Source organism: Magallana gigas, chromosome 2 (assembly GCF_963853765.1).
Source record: "Magallana gigas chromosome 2, xbMagGiga1.1, whole genome shotgun sequence".
NCBI lineage: Eukaryota > Metazoa > Mollusca > Bivalvia > Ostreida > Ostreidae > Magallana > Magallana gigas.
In genome coordinates, this window is record NC_088854.1 from 47,789,106 (window position 1) to 47,805,756 (window position 16,651).

At 33.9% G+C, this 16,651-nt stretch overlaps 1 protein-coding gene across 6 annotated transcripts in view; it reads right to left on the minus strand.

The window, feature by feature from the left end:
* Window positions 1-1,532: 1,532 nt before the first annotated feature.
* The window catches only part of LOC105329862 (protein Fe65 homolog), a 44,126-nt gene continuing 29,007 nt past the window's right edge, over window positions 1,533-16,651 (minus strand). For 4 of the 6 annotated variants that reach the window (XM_066076918.1, XM_066076920.1, XM_066076919.1 and 1 more), the window contains 14 exons: window positions 11,661-12,156; window positions 10,680-10,830; window positions 9,329-9,499; window positions 8,705-8,832; window positions 8,192-8,399; window positions 7,796-7,923; window positions 7,066-7,313; window positions 6,428-6,529; window positions 6,207-6,322; window positions 6,036-6,109; window positions 5,844-5,952; window positions 5,578-5,643; window positions 4,294-4,447; window positions 1,533-3,996 (listed from right to left, as the gene is read on the minus strand). In XM_066076918.1, the coding sequence (XP_065932990.1) occupies window positions 4,307-4,447; window positions 5,578-5,643; window positions 5,844-5,952; window positions 6,036-6,109; window positions 6,207-6,322; window positions 6,428-6,529; window positions 7,066-7,313; window positions 7,796-7,923; window positions 8,192-8,399; window positions 8,705-8,832; window positions 9,329-9,499; window positions 10,680-10,830; window positions 11,661-12,156 (2,138 nt within the window). In that variant the 3' untranslated portion in view covers window positions 1,533-3,996; window positions 4,294-4,306. The remainder of the gene's footprint in view (window positions 3,997-4,293; window positions 4,448-5,577; window positions 5,644-5,843; window positions 5,953-6,035; window positions 6,110-6,206; window positions 6,323-6,427; window positions 6,530-7,065; window positions 7,314-7,795; window positions 7,924-8,191; window positions 8,400-8,704; window positions 8,833-9,328; window positions 9,500-10,679; window positions 10,831-11,660; window positions 12,157-16,651) is intronic. The other 2 variants (XM_011431341.4, XM_066076917.1) reach the window with 2 other exon arrangements.

Genomic DNA, 16,651 nt, shown 5'->3' on the forward strand with positions numbered 1-16,651 from the left:
ATTTTGAGTTAGTTTGAGATGATTTCAATGATCATTGTTGACCACCAGTCTCCTCTTAGTCCTCCAAGCTCAAATTTTTGACTATAAATCTTTTCTATTCTGAAAGATTAAACACAGGTGCTCTAAAATGACACTTTAAACCCCAGTTGAAATGTGGATTACACAGCAGCATGCACTGTTACCAGTAATCATTGAAATGGAGTATGTATCAATTTGTGTCCTCTTCACCCAATTGTCATTTCATTTTTCTAGCGATCGGTTTGAATTTCAGTTGCAATATCCATGTATCAACAGAACACTCTTGTCCTTTGAATCAGCATGTAATGTACATTAATGGATTATGATTTTCTAACATTTTACCCATATATGTGCTCACTGGGTTCTAACATTAAAATGCAGCAGAGAAAGAAAATTTCAGTTTACTAACATTGATTAAGGAGGCTCACTTACTGCACCTTAAAATGTTTCTCAAATCAGCAGAAACTGACTTGATTATGAAAGATAGTATGATGCATAATATATCAAATAAGCAAAAACAAACAATTTCTGGGAGAAAAACCAAGACTTTCTGAAAATGAATTCGATAAATATGAACAAATGCCTGAGGCGGATTTGAACTCGGGATCTGTGGTTAACAAGTCCGATACTTTAACCACTATACAATGGTGATATTAATCAAATTGTTCAATACATGTACAGACAATTTCACTACACATTTATTATAAACTGCATCTTTTGACGTAGTGTCCTAAAAAGTATACGCATTGATGTAGTGAGCTACCTTTTTATATTGATGAAAATCACAAAACCAAGCTTTTATGACAGCAAATTTTTGCCTTTATTGCAATATCATAAAATACAGTAACAACTGAAATCAACAGCTCAGAAGTGTTATTTGTTTAAAGCATAATTATGGTTTAATGGCCATTAATGAAAAACCCAAGTGTCAAAAGTTCATAAAATGCAATCTGTTAAATTTCTTAAAACAAGGTTGTACATCAGCTTAAAAAAAGCATGATAGCATACTTTCCCGAAATTTTGTAATCTAAACTGGACAACTTGTCTTTATGGTTTTTTTTAATCACTCCCACGCTAATAAATTACATGTTTTAATTAACACACTGCTTTTTAAAGCTGGTTAGTTATAATGACAACATGAAAACTAACATATACATACACAAATCAGCAAAGACAATACAAGATGATGAACCCTTAGAATTTCACATATCTTATACAAGCCATCATATGGCAAATGTTGCAGTGTGTTTAGATCTGTCATATAAAATTCTAGAATGTTTACATATACATAACAATGTACAAACAATCACAGAATATGCATTTTGAGAGATTCTCTGTACCAATCTTGTCTAATTGATGACATAACACTTCTAGAAAGATAAAAATTTGTAGCATGTGGTCAGAGATTTGCATGGTGAGCTTTGTGAGATGATTGTAGATTAATAAAATGAATATGAAATACAGTCAACTTTCTCATTTTTTCAGAAAGTTTTGATGCATTAAAATGTGATCCATTTCTTTTTTCATTTCTCTATCATTTTAAAGGCAATCTCAATTTCTTTTGTAAGCGGGTTTGAGTGAGGTGGTACAACCAATCTCTGAATACCTCTTGCTTTAATAGAATGTTTTAATGGGTCAATTAATGAAGAAATCTGTGTATATCAATTACAAACTCAATTGATTTTTAAACTTTTTAACAATAGGTCTCATCAACCTTCAACCTATGCCTGGTAATGAAAATCTGAATAAAATATGGAGTGTAAAGTGTCTCCATAATCACAGCTGTCAATCAAAACTCGGACAATACCTGCTAATATTTCTTGACAAAACAATTCCTATATACTGGTATTTAATTTTTGATAGGAATTTCTTCATCAGAACTCTGTCCCAAGCTTGAATAAAAGAGACACATTAATTATGAACGATCCACTCATCCATCCGACAATTAAAGCAGTGTAGATTGGTGGGGCTATAGGACCCCCCTAGGCTAATCAAAACTGGCCACAAAGAAAACACAACCTTGGTATCCAGAAAACAACAAAGGTATAAAAGATTCTATACTGAAACCAAAACAATTGTAACACAGTCATATTTTGATTTCACAGACATCGTACACTATCACCTTCCAGTAATACGACACAACCCAGTGTCATGTGATAGTGTCACCACAGCAACAAACCGTAACAACCTAACTGCTTGGGGAACAGTTCTTTACTGGATTTAATCACAAACTTTTAGTTGTAATAATACGTAATTTTCAAGAAAAAAAATTATTACAAACTTAAAATTGTATACATGGTTAGTTATTCATCAAGAAAAGCATTTCTTTACTATCTATATAAAGAAGCAACCAAATATTGGTCAAATTATTAGTTTGTGCACAACTATAAGCTACCGTAGTCATTTCATCAACCAGGGACTATAAACAAGATTTAAACTCATATCAAATAAAAATCAAAAACAAATTTTCTGAACCACTGCAGATTTGTAGACAAAAACTGGAAGACAAAACTGAAAATCAGAACGAACAAGAGGCTGTGATGATATTCATTCAAAAAGATATCGTCAAGATCTTTATAGGTTAATACAGATCTGCTGCTATACTCTGTAATCGCAGCAATTTTAAAATGCAATACTACTCATACATAGTAAAAATTTCTTTAAAAAATTATCTATTTTGAAGAGGATTGAGGATTTCGTCAGCAATAAACACTGTACTAGAATGATCAAAGATTACCTAACAGACATAATATTACATAAAACTATACACAATTATTTCATTAACACAAGAATGTCACAACTACCGGTATGCAAATGGTTTGTACACCTGAATTTATCGGATATTGCACATGTACGTGTAGAAGTACCTCTTCGGCAAAAAAAAAAAAAAAATAGTGAAACATAATGATCATATGGCAAATCATTGGAACAAGCAACAGGCATAAACAAATATATATAATGAGTATATAATCTGGCAGAAGGTTTCAATAAAACATAGCAGATTCATAATGTACTTCTGGTAAAACTACAACCATTATAAACAAGAATAAAAAAAAAACTCTGGAAGAAAAGAGAAATGTACAATCAGCATGAAAATAAGTACAAATGCCCGTACAAATATCACAACTAGCTAGAATCTGGTCCGCACATGATGTCCGTTAAAAAAACAGAAATACCCTTGATATAAATGGTGGTTTTGATATTTTAAATGGCAACAAAGACAAAACACAAAACATCAGTATCTGCTTGATAACTAAAGGCAAGAATTGAAAAACAATTCAAAAGATATAGGCTATAAAAGATTTCCAGTAAAATATTTAAACCATTAACAAAACAATATGCCATTATCTACATGAACAAATGTATCAAATAACAAATATAGACAAGAAATTAATGCTTATTAATATAATGTATATAACAACCCTTTTTTCTCTTTTTACACAATTGGAATGCAAAATTCTATCATATCAAAAGCTCAGCTTAAAACTGTCACAATATTTTTGTATTTATATGGGGACATTTTTCAAAGTTCTATAACTCTTACAACCCCCTTTTCATAAAACGGGTTGTAGTTAATTTGGAATAGATTGAGGTCTTTACCATTGGTTCCAACCTTAGTATTAAACATTATATGCTGTAATAGATAAACCTTACCATATCTACAATACTCTCACTCTAACTCCTTATTGATCAATAACAATATAAAATAATCATACATATACATGTATATTTACAGGCATGTCATAGACTGTTTGCATATCACCTTACACAGAATATATAAATTATAATGCTTGTCCTACATCAGCTAATGAACACTATCCCACACAACAGACTCTGTCATGGTCAGTAGGTTCATCAGCGGCTTCTTGCCATCTGTTGAGAGCTTCTTAAGGGTAGTGGCGTCAATGTTTATTTGACTGGAGACTTCAGATTCTCCACAAAACTCTGAACACTATGTCGAAAGCAAGCACCAAAACTCTGTAACACAAAGACATATACATTTCAATTATAACGAGTTGCTTTTAAAATTTAATGTTAATTGCTTAAACAAAAATTTGCCATTATCTTTTTTTCTTTTTTTTTCTTATCCTATTTACACACTGGGAGCAAAACCTTGCAAGTATTTAAAATATTACGACAACAAATCAAAGGAGTAGAAAAACAACAAAAACTTGAATCTCTCTAACCAAAATATCCACAAAATAAAATAATAAAGTTCAAAAGTATGTACATGTAATTCATAAAGCTCATTATAAACCATGATGATATGTATACCTATCAGACATGGTCACGTCTGGTCAGACTTCACTTTATTTTTGAGTAAACTGAACACAGACTGAACTCCATGTAGGCTGGCCTTGACCCCCGACTGAACCCCCACGGCACTGGCCTTGACCCCGGCCTTGAATGTCTCCCCTATAGTCTCCAACTACAGACCACAACAAAAGACCATGCAAATCAGACAAAGTAAACAAATAGTAAGACAAAGAAAGTCTATGGTGGTTTTTTCTTTAAGCTGGTTTTCTACTGATTGAACGACTACATTTATAAGCTTATCACACAACTATATGTATAGATAGGTACCAAGAGAGAGTTCACAAAATTGATGCTTTCATAATAGTTTTAGTTCTTTTTTTTTTTAGTCATTTAAATATTATATTCTTGCTTTCAATCAGTAGAAAACTTGGGACAGGAGGACAGAACAATGATCAAATAAGCTTAAATAAATATTACAGAATAAAACAAATATTGACAACAAATACAAGTATAGCTAAAAAACATAAATAAGGAATTTCCATAAATTTAATGAAAATTAATAAAATATTAGTATTTGAAAAACTATTAATATGTACTGTGTATGTAAAATCTTATTAATTTCAATACTGCTGATGTTTTCAGGATACATGTAACATACCAACTAAATAAAACACCCATTCGTGATTGAAAAAAAAAATGTTATCATAAAGAAATGTACAGGGTGAAGAGAGGGCCAATCAAGGAGATGGAAATTTTTAATTCACATTTACATACTGCTGAAAATTCTGATAATAGGTGTGTTTGAGCTTGTCTTGCTGTAAAAATATTTTGAACAAGTTTGTTGTAAACATGAAAGTGTTCCAACAACTTGGATATCTTCTAATATTATCTGTTAATGCTCCGCATAACTTTGTAATTGCTGTGAGATTGAAAAATATGTTTTTGAAATATCAAGAGTTACTGCGAAATCCTCATTGTTTATGGGGAACCAATGTTCGTGGTTTTCATGGGTAACCCTTGCCCACGAATTAACAGCCCCACGAACCTATACACAATCACTCGTTTGATATTTATTAAAATTTTCCAATTACACTCCCAACAAAATTATGTCCCCTTGAACCAGGACTAACCACAAAATTGATCCCCTCAATTAAAAAATTATTCCACCGTAATTCTTAAAAGGGATTTTTACTTGTCCAAAAGCAGTGATAATAAATAAAGTCTAAAGTGTTTGAATGACCCTCTACACCTGACACAACAGATAACAGCTCACTATACAGGTAGCTCCATCCCTAGACCTACCTTGTTTTTCTGTGTGGGGGTGGGAGTCTGAATTCCATGTGCATCCAGATATTTTTGAAATCGCAACTGAAAACACATAGAGAATTTATAATAAACCAACTTAATAGATTTTAAAGTTATGTCCATTATCTAACTTGATAGGTAAGGAAAACTTCAAATACAATGTCAATGAATATACTTGTCTTATTAGACAAGACATTATATGAGACTTACTTGATTTACCTGTACACATGTACTTGTTTTGTTTAATAACCATAAGGTCCTACCTTACAAGCCGCCTCTATTGTTTTACAGAGTGGACCTGCTGAGGGTTCACAGTGGAATATGTGGGCGTAAAACTGGTCCTCCGCTCCATGCATGATGAATCCTCCCAATCTGTAACAACATAAAATAAGAGTTATCTCTCTTTTCTCTCCGATCACTAACTGACGGTGATTACATGTATTACAGAAACGTACTTGGAATTCTCCATGGCGATTCCCATGAATGACAGAAAGCGAATGCGACAGTCATCTATCTTGTTTTCTGGCTTCTGAAAAAAAACCCCAAAACAAACAGATATATTGGTGCAATTCCTAGACAAAATCTTCGAGTTACACTTTATGAAAACGAGAAGTTACAATGTTTACCCCGCGTTCTGTGATGGTGAGAGTGGAGGGAGCGATAGCCACATCCACAAACATCCACTTCTCTGGAGGAATCCGGCTATACACCGACTCTATTGCATTATTAAGTATGTCAGTACCTAGAAAAAGAACAATATAGTAGGCAATCTTAAAATAAGAATTATATGCATACAATGATACTACATAAAACAGATAATAAAGCTCTTTATCTCTGTCTGTAATACCTGAGGAGTTTTTACCTGTAGGTTTAGAGACCCTCTCCCTCCCCAGGTAGTGACAGCGGATGACTTTTTTCGGTTCCTCCATTGGAGTTGGGAAGGAAATACCTGGAATATTCAAGCAGATAATTTTTGATATATGCCAGATCTCAACACACAACCTTAATCTGTGCTTTTTACATGAAGAGAGTATAAGGTATATTTCTGTAATTTAATTGTTTTTCCAAATTTAAGATGAGATAGAGTTTGTATAAAAACCATTTTAGATCTATAACGATATTACATATGGCATGTTAAAGATTCAAAGAGTATATTTTTCTATCGAATGTAAATGACATAAACTACATCTAAATGTATTTGAATTATCAGTAAAAATTACTGAATGAGGAAAGTTAATTATTTGATATTACAAGAAACAATTTTCCTTTCTTTCTAAGAGAATTTTAACATCAACTCTCAGTTAATGCTGTAATTAAATTTTCATTTGTGACCACTAAATTTTTGCAATTAACTATGCTGCAACTTAACCTTTTCTCTCTGGACCACAAAAACATTGAAATTGACAATACATGCTAGGTAAACTAATATTCCACCAACTATTCTGATTGACTCTCATGCTAAGAACAAAAGACTCTGTCACTTACTGTTGTACAGACTTTGGAAGGACATCTTCTGTCCGTTGGCCTGTCCATTGGATTTCTCCAGGTTGGGGAGGTCGGTGGGGCGACTTAACCGCTGCACCACTGCATTCTGTTCAATGTGGCGCTCCAGCATGATCTTCTTACAGATATCCCTCAGGGTGTTGGCGATGTGGCGGGCCGGAGTGTCACAGCGGAACACATGACACATGTGTTTTCTTGTTGTCTTGTCGCGAGCCACATACGCAAAATCCCTGCATTAATGAATGGCTCATCAAAAATACTTTATAAATCTTCATGAAATATGGTGGTTTAAATTACAGAGAATAAAAGTATCACATATATTTGCAGATAGTTTTTCTTTGTACCCAACAACCATACACAAGTGTATAACAAATCAAAACAACTACACTGTAATTAAATGTATCTATTTTATAAACATTCAACAAAGTGTAGATAAAAAATACTTTATAGAAAGTGTAATTTTCACCATCTACCAATAGAAACTAGAAATTGCGAATTTCAAAACACATCGCATTTACACACAATATCACACTTTACCTCTCTCTGTGTAAGCAGAAAAGGAAGAAAATTGATACATTACATTGAAAAAACATCTTAATTCTCAAGAGTTTATCAATTTTACTTTATTAATTAGAGTTATCATCAGTTGATTACTTTAACAATTCAACAAGTATTAATATTTCACTGATTACATTAAATTGTGGACACTGACCTGCCATTGTCCCTGCCCACCCCCCACACCCTGATGGACTGTATGGGCTGGGAGTTGAGGGTGGTGAAGTCCTGGGTGTCCACCAGTCTCAGACTGTCACTGTCCAGGTCCATGTACAGATCCTTACCCTGCAGAGAACACACTCAACTCACAACAGGCAACAAACTCAGAACACGCAACAAACTCAGAACACGTTACAGAATCAACTTGATAATAAACAAGAGCTTTTATTCAGTATCCTGATTCACTAGAAGTCCTTTTATCTATCTAGAAAAAAAAACTAGCCAAAAATAATGTTTATTACAAATTGATGAAATTTAATTCTATAGTGTTCAGATTGTAACAATACAGCTATTATGTGTCTTTCCCCCTGGAGGATACATTTGTCACACTTACATCTCCCCATCTGCCGACAACATCATTGATGTCGTTCCTGCCAAACGACAGGTCCACGATACACTTGTTGACCGCTCGACTGCTCCTCTCTGGGGTCAGGTCTTCCTCTGCTATCTTGACCCAGCCCAGCGACTGGACCGCAAACCGCACAGGCTTCTCGTGGGGTTCTGTCTTTTGTGGTTCTGATTGTGCATCTAACTTTGCAGACCTATAGCAATTAAAAATCTAGAATGGGAAACTGTAGCCAATTTTCTTAAAAAAAGACAGACTCTCAAAAAAATCTATAACTCCTCATATACTACAATTCTGTGGCAAGAGAGATAACTCTCCCCAAATTTTTTATGACTCATATTCTGTAAATATTTTGTTTCATTGAAAATCTCAACATAATTTATATTATTTTTTTTTTTACAAATTAACAAGTATTACAAATATTCTTATTAATCTATATAAAGTTGATTTACAAGGTTTTTTTAACAAATAAGCACCATACTGTAGGAGTGGCCGACTTACATGTTTTGTAGTGAATTAGCGGCATATTGTAGAGCATGCCCCTCAAACGCCTTCAGTGGCTCCTCCGTGTTTGAGGACACACTAGAGGGACTGGAAGGAACAGATCCGTTAGTGGTGGACCCCGAACTCTGTCAACAATAGGTACATAATTGAAGATACTCTATAGGTATAGTATACTATTTTTAGAAATCCAAAAGAAACACATTCTAGTTGATAACATACATTACAGAATTGCACACATATCAAACTACTGGTACTGTGTTTACATTAATGATTGAATACCAATTTCTGTTATATTATCTGATGAACAAATGAACAATCTTAACAATATTTATTGATTAATCGGCTGTTCTTTCATACTTGTACTACAGTTTAAAAGTTTACTTAGATCTTACAAAGAAATGAAAGGCTTTGATTTGGCGGTAATTAAGGGAGGAATTATTCATGACTGTATGTATTTTATCAAAGAATGAACCTTTTAGGACTTTCTCCTCAAATGGTTTGTTAAAATGACGTAAGCACTGTAATTTGCTAATATCAGTTAGCTATGCAAAAAATTGTTCTGGCTAGATCAGGCTGAACATCTTTTACAGATTCAAAATCAAGAGTAGTACATGTACATACTGAAGTACTCTTGACGGAGAGTGATCTGAGTGTGGTTTGTTTGACATCAGGGGTGGTGGGGGAGGGTGGCTCCCTCTGGATGGTACCGCTCTTGATGTGCCAGTAGTATGCCCCCTCCTCGTCTTCACACTTCTCCCAGCCAGGGGGCAGCACCACTTCTTTTGGTGGATCCTACAAAAATAGGTCAAATAGTACCTTACAAAATAGGTCAGATAGTACTCACACTGTATGACCGGACCATAAACATAATGCATAAGCAAGCCCCTTGACAGGTTTCTTTGGTGTGGTTTCTCTATTTCAGTTCTAAAAGTGCAGCTCTTGTCAAGAGAGATATTTATGTAAAGGCGAGAAATAAAGAATAAAGATTACGGTAGGACACGAGTGGAAATCTCAGAAATACGGTTGTGACAATCGGATTGGTGAAATCCTTCATCAAAAGCAACAGTTAATCACCGTGGAATCAGAACAACCAAACGAGTTCCTCCGATCAATAAGAAAGGAGACACTGGAGAGAGTTCTAATTACTCTATATCGCAGTAAACTGTAGGCAATGCATCTTTAGTTTTCACAATCACAGTTTTACTGAAGTATCTGGCTGCGGTATCTTCGTTTTGTGCTAATGAATAATCCTCAAAAACTCAAGATCAAGAGCATCTCAAGACACAGGGTCTCCTAGCTTGCATGACACGAAGGAGCAGCATTATTTTATGCACACTTCTTTTTTCGGTTAACAAGATCTACAAGTCTGATCAGAGAAATGGGTTTAAATCAAAGGAGTCTTGCTGCACCCACTATCTTGTCACAATCTTGTTACAAGGTCAGTTATGGCTGGATCCCATGACTAGCAATACATCAATTTAACATAACGGCATTCAGTGGAGAGTATAAAGAGATGTATACTGAATAAGTTTATGCAGAAAATTACTTTCGTCATAAATCGCATTCTGCATCCGTGGTGCCATGATGACATCGCTGTCTGGCATCAATGTATCTTACCGGGAGCAAGGAAGTGATGGCCTGACCAATGATACGCCAGACACATGAGAGCTTGCGTAAAAGCTATTGACCAAGATCAACATTACCAAATCTTTTATGATGCCCGATATGAAACTAGGATAAGGGTTAAATCTACATATACACTCCCACATTTTATTTCATCTCCATTCACTCTATTGGACAAATGTACAACTGAGCTTTTTCAATAGAATGTTTCACATATAAAACTAGACTTACATGATTAAGGCAAATTAAACCAAGTGCACTGTATTTGATACTAAATACACCCACTTTATATGGGAGAAGAAGCCAATATTTGTATATATTAATGTTTGATTGTCAAGTCTTGAATTACCCCTGTTGGCGTCGTTTCCTCCGAGCCCTCCGGTTCCGAGGACTTGTTGACGACAGAGTAGATGTCCTCATTGACTGGTCCATGGACATGTGACCCATCATCTGATCTCGCATCCGAATGGATTCCACTGTCAGGTGAATTTATGTCAAACCTATGAAAATACATTTACTCTGCTAATATCTTATTTAGAATAAAATCAATCCCACTTTCGCATGTAAAAACTTGTCTGGAAACCATAAATCATGGATTCATAATGCATTTTTTAAAATAATGAATTTTTGATCCTATGCCTCTTAGAGGACAAACACTTCAAAACTTCCACTTATAGATGTACAAGACAAGTTACACAGATTTGACTGAAAATTAATAAAATTTTGAACCCTCATTGTTAAAGAAATATTTTTATCCGAACAACCAGCATACTTATTCCAGATATAATAGACTCTTTGATTTCTTACATTAGTAACAGTTTTACTATTGTGACATCTGCTCATATCTTACTTTGAAGGAACATTTTACGGTGGCTCACTACATCTTGAACGATTTTCTCAAATTGGCAAAAATTTACTTGATTATGATAGATATAATGGACAAGAAGTATTTAAGTCAAATAGGCAAACAATGTGCAATTTTGGATGAAAAATTACATTTTCCAAAAATTTAATTCAATAAAAATGAACAAAAACTCCAGGTGGATTTGAACTCATGATCTGCGGTTCAGAAGCCCAATACTTTAGCCACTGAGCTTCGATGATATACAACCAAATCGAATGATATAAACAGTTTAACAAAATATTTAAATCAACATCTTGTGACATAGTGTCTTAAAAAGTATAAGTCTGGGTGTAATGAGCAACCTTAAAGACAGTTTTGTTAGTCATTGGAGTTTAAAAAAGGTGGGAAAACGATCTTTTACAAGTGAATGGATCATTTATTGATAAATATTCAAATTGAATAACAATGTATTGGTTTGATGCTAACTTGACTTTGGTTTGGTTGACTGGAGACGTAATTCCACTCCATTCCAATTCCAGATCCAGGTCGGATGAGACGGATTGCGACTTCTCCTTGGCTTTGCTCTCCAGCATGGAGTAATACTCCAGGAATCCAGTTGATTTCTTTCCGTTCTCCTTGCCTCCTTCCTGTGAATTCTTCTCCTCCTTCTTCATCAGATTTTTCTCATTTTTCAACATATTCTGCTTTAGCTCCTTGTTTTCACTTTCAGTTTCTTCCTCCTCTGAAGAGGATGAACTGTCCACAGACAAATCACCAAGCAGTTGCTGTTTCTCACTTTCGTTGGAGTATTTATCCGACACAGATTTATTGTCTAACAGAGACATGGAAGATGGATCAACTTCATTGTAGATGTTCGAGTCATTGTGGTATGCTTCTTTGTGCAGTTTACTGGATTTCATCTTAAGCTGGTCTTCAAATCGGTAGTTGGGGTTGGAAAAACTCAAGAAAGTGTTCTCTGGATCTGCAAAGATAAAGAATTTTTTTAACTCTTGATCCATGTTTTCTCTTATAATCTCTTTCAGAAACCAGTCCTACATGACTATATATACATATTCTGCTACATGGTACAGGTCCATAGGCCTATTGTCATCACAATGGGACATACTAACCACTCTAACCTCATCATCTAATGACTATAGAAGTAACAAGAAACAATACATGTACCGGTAGTATAATAGGTTTTTTTTTTCTCAAAGAGTTAGTCAATCCATGCTCATGCAAACATATTTTGTAATGCCATAACTGTACAGCAATTTTATCAGTGTTTCAAAAGAATAAACTTCTTTATTCTATTATTTCTTCATTAGTTTATACTATCCATGTTTCTTGGCTGGGTCAATGTCAGATTTGTCCATATACTTATCTTTGAAGTTCCAACTTATTAAATTAACTTACTAATATACGATTTAAACACTGAAATCCCAATACACTTTGATTTTATTCTATGCCATACATTTAGTTGAAATTCACATAACTCTTCAACATCTGGAGGTAAAATTCTACAAAATGGCCAAGACAATCCAGCCTTATCAAAATGAAATTTTAAAAAATATTGTTAGAAATCTACCAAACAAAGTTTACAAGATTTTGACAACATTCTGGCAAATACAATAAAGTAACTGCACAAATCTCCAAATCAGAGCTCATATAAAGATCAATGCCTGGGGTCAAACACCTCTGTTGGCAAATGTAATTTTGCCAGGAAATCTCAAATTCTGTAGATTGGTAAATGACAGCTTACCAATATCAGAAGTAATTACACAAGAGTTATACTTGGGTTCTGAGAAGTTCTGGTGTTTACTTCAACAACCATTCCTGCATCCATTTCGATTTTGACATCCTTTTAGCATCGATTTGAATATCAAATCAAATAATAATGCTAAATGCAAATTTACATTTTCTTCAATATTTTGCACAATGGCCCATAAAATGTCAAGATGTCATGTTTCTGGGATTGGATGCATGCAGTGGTGGAAATCATTCAGAAAATGGATAAGATGTAGCAGCTAGAGAACTTCCTCAGTCCCAAGATTTACAGCAAGTTCAAGACTTATCGATTACCGTTTTTCAATTTGAATTAAATTGTTCCACAAGTTTTTACCAAACTTGCAGAAGATTTGACAATCAAAAATTCAATTCTTCTTCATTTCCAATTTAAATTTTGTTTTTTATTGAAATTTTTGTACCGTATTTAAAATTCAAACTAGACTTCCTCACAAATCATGAAACAAATTAATAAAATCATAACAATTTAAACATTATATTGTGAATGAAAAGTTTGATTATTAAGTAAGGTAAAAAAAAAACGTGAAGTTTTGCCAGTGTTGCCAAAGAGACAAGATTGTGGGTAGGAGCTCTTCATACACAAATCTTAGGTTACAGTTATTAATTTAACTTATGGAAAAATTGAGAATTATTGTAATCTGACCAGTATTTTCCAATGCTATTTCAAGCATTCAACTTCTACACAATTTCTAAGCCTTTTATTCATTAAATTTGATACACTGAAGTGGTCACTAATATTTTTCAAAGGAAACCATATTCTGTTATTTGTATAAACTCTGACTAAATGATCCATTCCACCCACTTAAGTACCAGAGTACTATTAGCTTGCTTAATCCATTAAAATTTCATGAAAACAAAATCAACTGCCACTGCATGTATGGTTTAAAGTCACGTCTGAATAATCTGAGGTGACATCTGATGCTGCAGAAGCAAGATACAGCATTAACTCTTTTTATCACCCTACAAATTGTTCAATTGCAATTTCAGTGCAGTTATCATCCATCAACTCCCATAAGACTAAATAAACATTTTTTTCTGGTTTAGATTTATTTATGGTCATAAATTGAAGAGGAAAGAAATGAAGCAGAAATGTCATCAGAGCCTCTGATCTTATGGCAGCCCTCTAGTTGTAGGACCAAAGATCATTTTGCAGTTGATACAAATCTGTGCAAAGGCCATGAGGTGAAACACTAATATTGAATCATTGATTGGGAGTGACCTTAGAAAGCTATAGGAGAAACAGCAGTCTCCTTCCATTCTCGGTCATCAAATCACAATTAGGACTGTACCGGCCCTATAATAACCAGATGAGGCCACGAGATGAGACCTCCACATAGTATTTTGCCAGGATGATTTTGTCTTGCGCTCCAAGTGTAATTTGGTTCCGCTCAACAAGCTGGAAATCTGCGATTCCTGGAGATTTGATTTCTCAAAGATCCAATGAAATGAATCAGCCAAGTGCTGTCAAGCATAAACTTAGTGTCATTCACAAAAAAAAACCTAACAAGAGAGCTCGCTAGTTGCTACAATATCTACCAGTACAAAGTTTCACATGTAAAATAAAACTCTCAATGAAAAGTATTTTTCATTCTCTGTTCAACAAATCAATTTGAAACAAGAAAAAATTTTTTTTTTTCATGATGCAGGCAACATTCCTTTATTTTTCAAAACGAACATTAAGTACATCTGTCTCAAAGCGAATACCTTTAAATCATTAACGATTACGAACAATGCAGATGCTTTTGCATCATCGACTAAGGGCTGGGTGCAGCTCTAGAGTCCCTAAAGAGTTTGTTTGAACGAATGGCAGCTAAATATGGACCAGTGTACAAACTCAATAAAGTTACCAGGTACAATGTTTTAATAATATCTGATAACACATGCGGTGCAATTGCTTTTATTTCGGACATCTAATTATCAAACAATATCAATAGAGTTAATCACATCTTAATCTGCATAATTTCATTAATCACCCTGATTTTTATTTCCAAACCTATAGACTACATTACCGTGATGCTATCACAGTCTGTGCCAAACATTTGTTCACTATTTTTATCCCAAATTTTGCATTGATATTTGCATTGTCGCATTTTGAATGCATTTCTTAGGAAAATTATTACACAATAGTTAAACCATTATTCTGGATTGATTGAAAAATAATGTATCCACCTATTTATAATTTCCTTGTTTCTGTGTTGTTTGGTTTATCTTACCAAAATGAACACATAATTTGTTTACATAACCATACCCTACGACAAAGTTTGCATCTGATTCAAAAGTCTGAAAATTATTATCTTTCCAGTATTTCCTTGGTTATAAAAAAAAAACAACAAAATAAGACATCTAGAAGTTGTGGATATTGAGTAACTGTAGCATAACTCTAACAAACTTTGATATTATTTTTTTTTTCACAATTATTTAATTGTTAGTCATTTTAGTTGTCAAACAGTTCCAATGTTAGACCAGCTGACCAACGCAGAAACTGTTTGACTAGTCAAACAAACATGCACACATTTCTTTTAACCTTTATTGATGTGATATATATAAGGACCTCCTTTTTTATGTAAAGCAAAAAAAACCTTAAAATGATTTTTTAATCCATTTAATATTTCCTGTATGAGTCTTCCAAGAAACTATCATGGGAATTTCTGATCTATCTCAATTCAAGACCAGACAAAAAGTACAGGGAAGCAAAATTCAATAATCTTCCTATAATGAAATTCAATCTGAAAAACTGTTCCTCTGATAGCCTTGGAGTTCCTTCTTTAGCCTAATTACCCTTATGAATGGGAAAACACAGTTGAACAAAGCTAGACTGTTGATAATGAATGGGTCTGTTAACGATGATTTTGACTAATTACTGCCTGGACATTAAGGGCGATTTAAATAATGATGCAATCAGGGAAAGTGTTCCAGGCATCAATTTCTTCCGCACTTAACCAGATTTGATTTATAAATCATTCAAAAACAGCTGAATATACAGGTGGGAAGTTACCTGGGCTAAAACCTGTTTTACTAATTAAAATATAAATCAAATTGTTGTTATTCATTAGGTTTTTCCCCCACTTTTCATTAAAGCACAGCTTCATAATAATATTACTGCCATAAAAAAAACTAGCATACTATCCACTGCATATTTCTTATGGGATTCTAATTTAAGGTCAGACGACACGTTCCTCAATTTTAGATAACTTTTTCCAGGAATTTGTTAATGGTTTACAACTACTTTGACAAGCTTTCTTGCAAAAAATTAGGGTACCTTACCAGGCATTTCTGCAAAATACTAGAATATGCAATTTCCTATATAATCTTCTTGAAGATACACTTGAATTGCTGATATGAAAATAAATACATCTACAGCAAAGCTAAATTCTCTAAAATAGAACTATATTTCCGCCGGGGCGGGGCTTTGAACTCACGACCTCTAGAACCTATACGCTACTGGCAGTGAGCGGCCACGGTTCTAACCACTCGACCATCTAGGCATATAACCAAATACAAGTAAATTTTGATCATTTTAAAAGTAATTGTAAAATTAAAATTTTTTGTTGGAACTCTTTATTACGAGGAGATACAAAAAAGATTCTCGAGGAACGTGTCGTCTGACCTTAAATGCTTTTTGCACTTTTCTGGTGGTTGTTAATTTGGTACTGAACTAAAAACTTTGAATG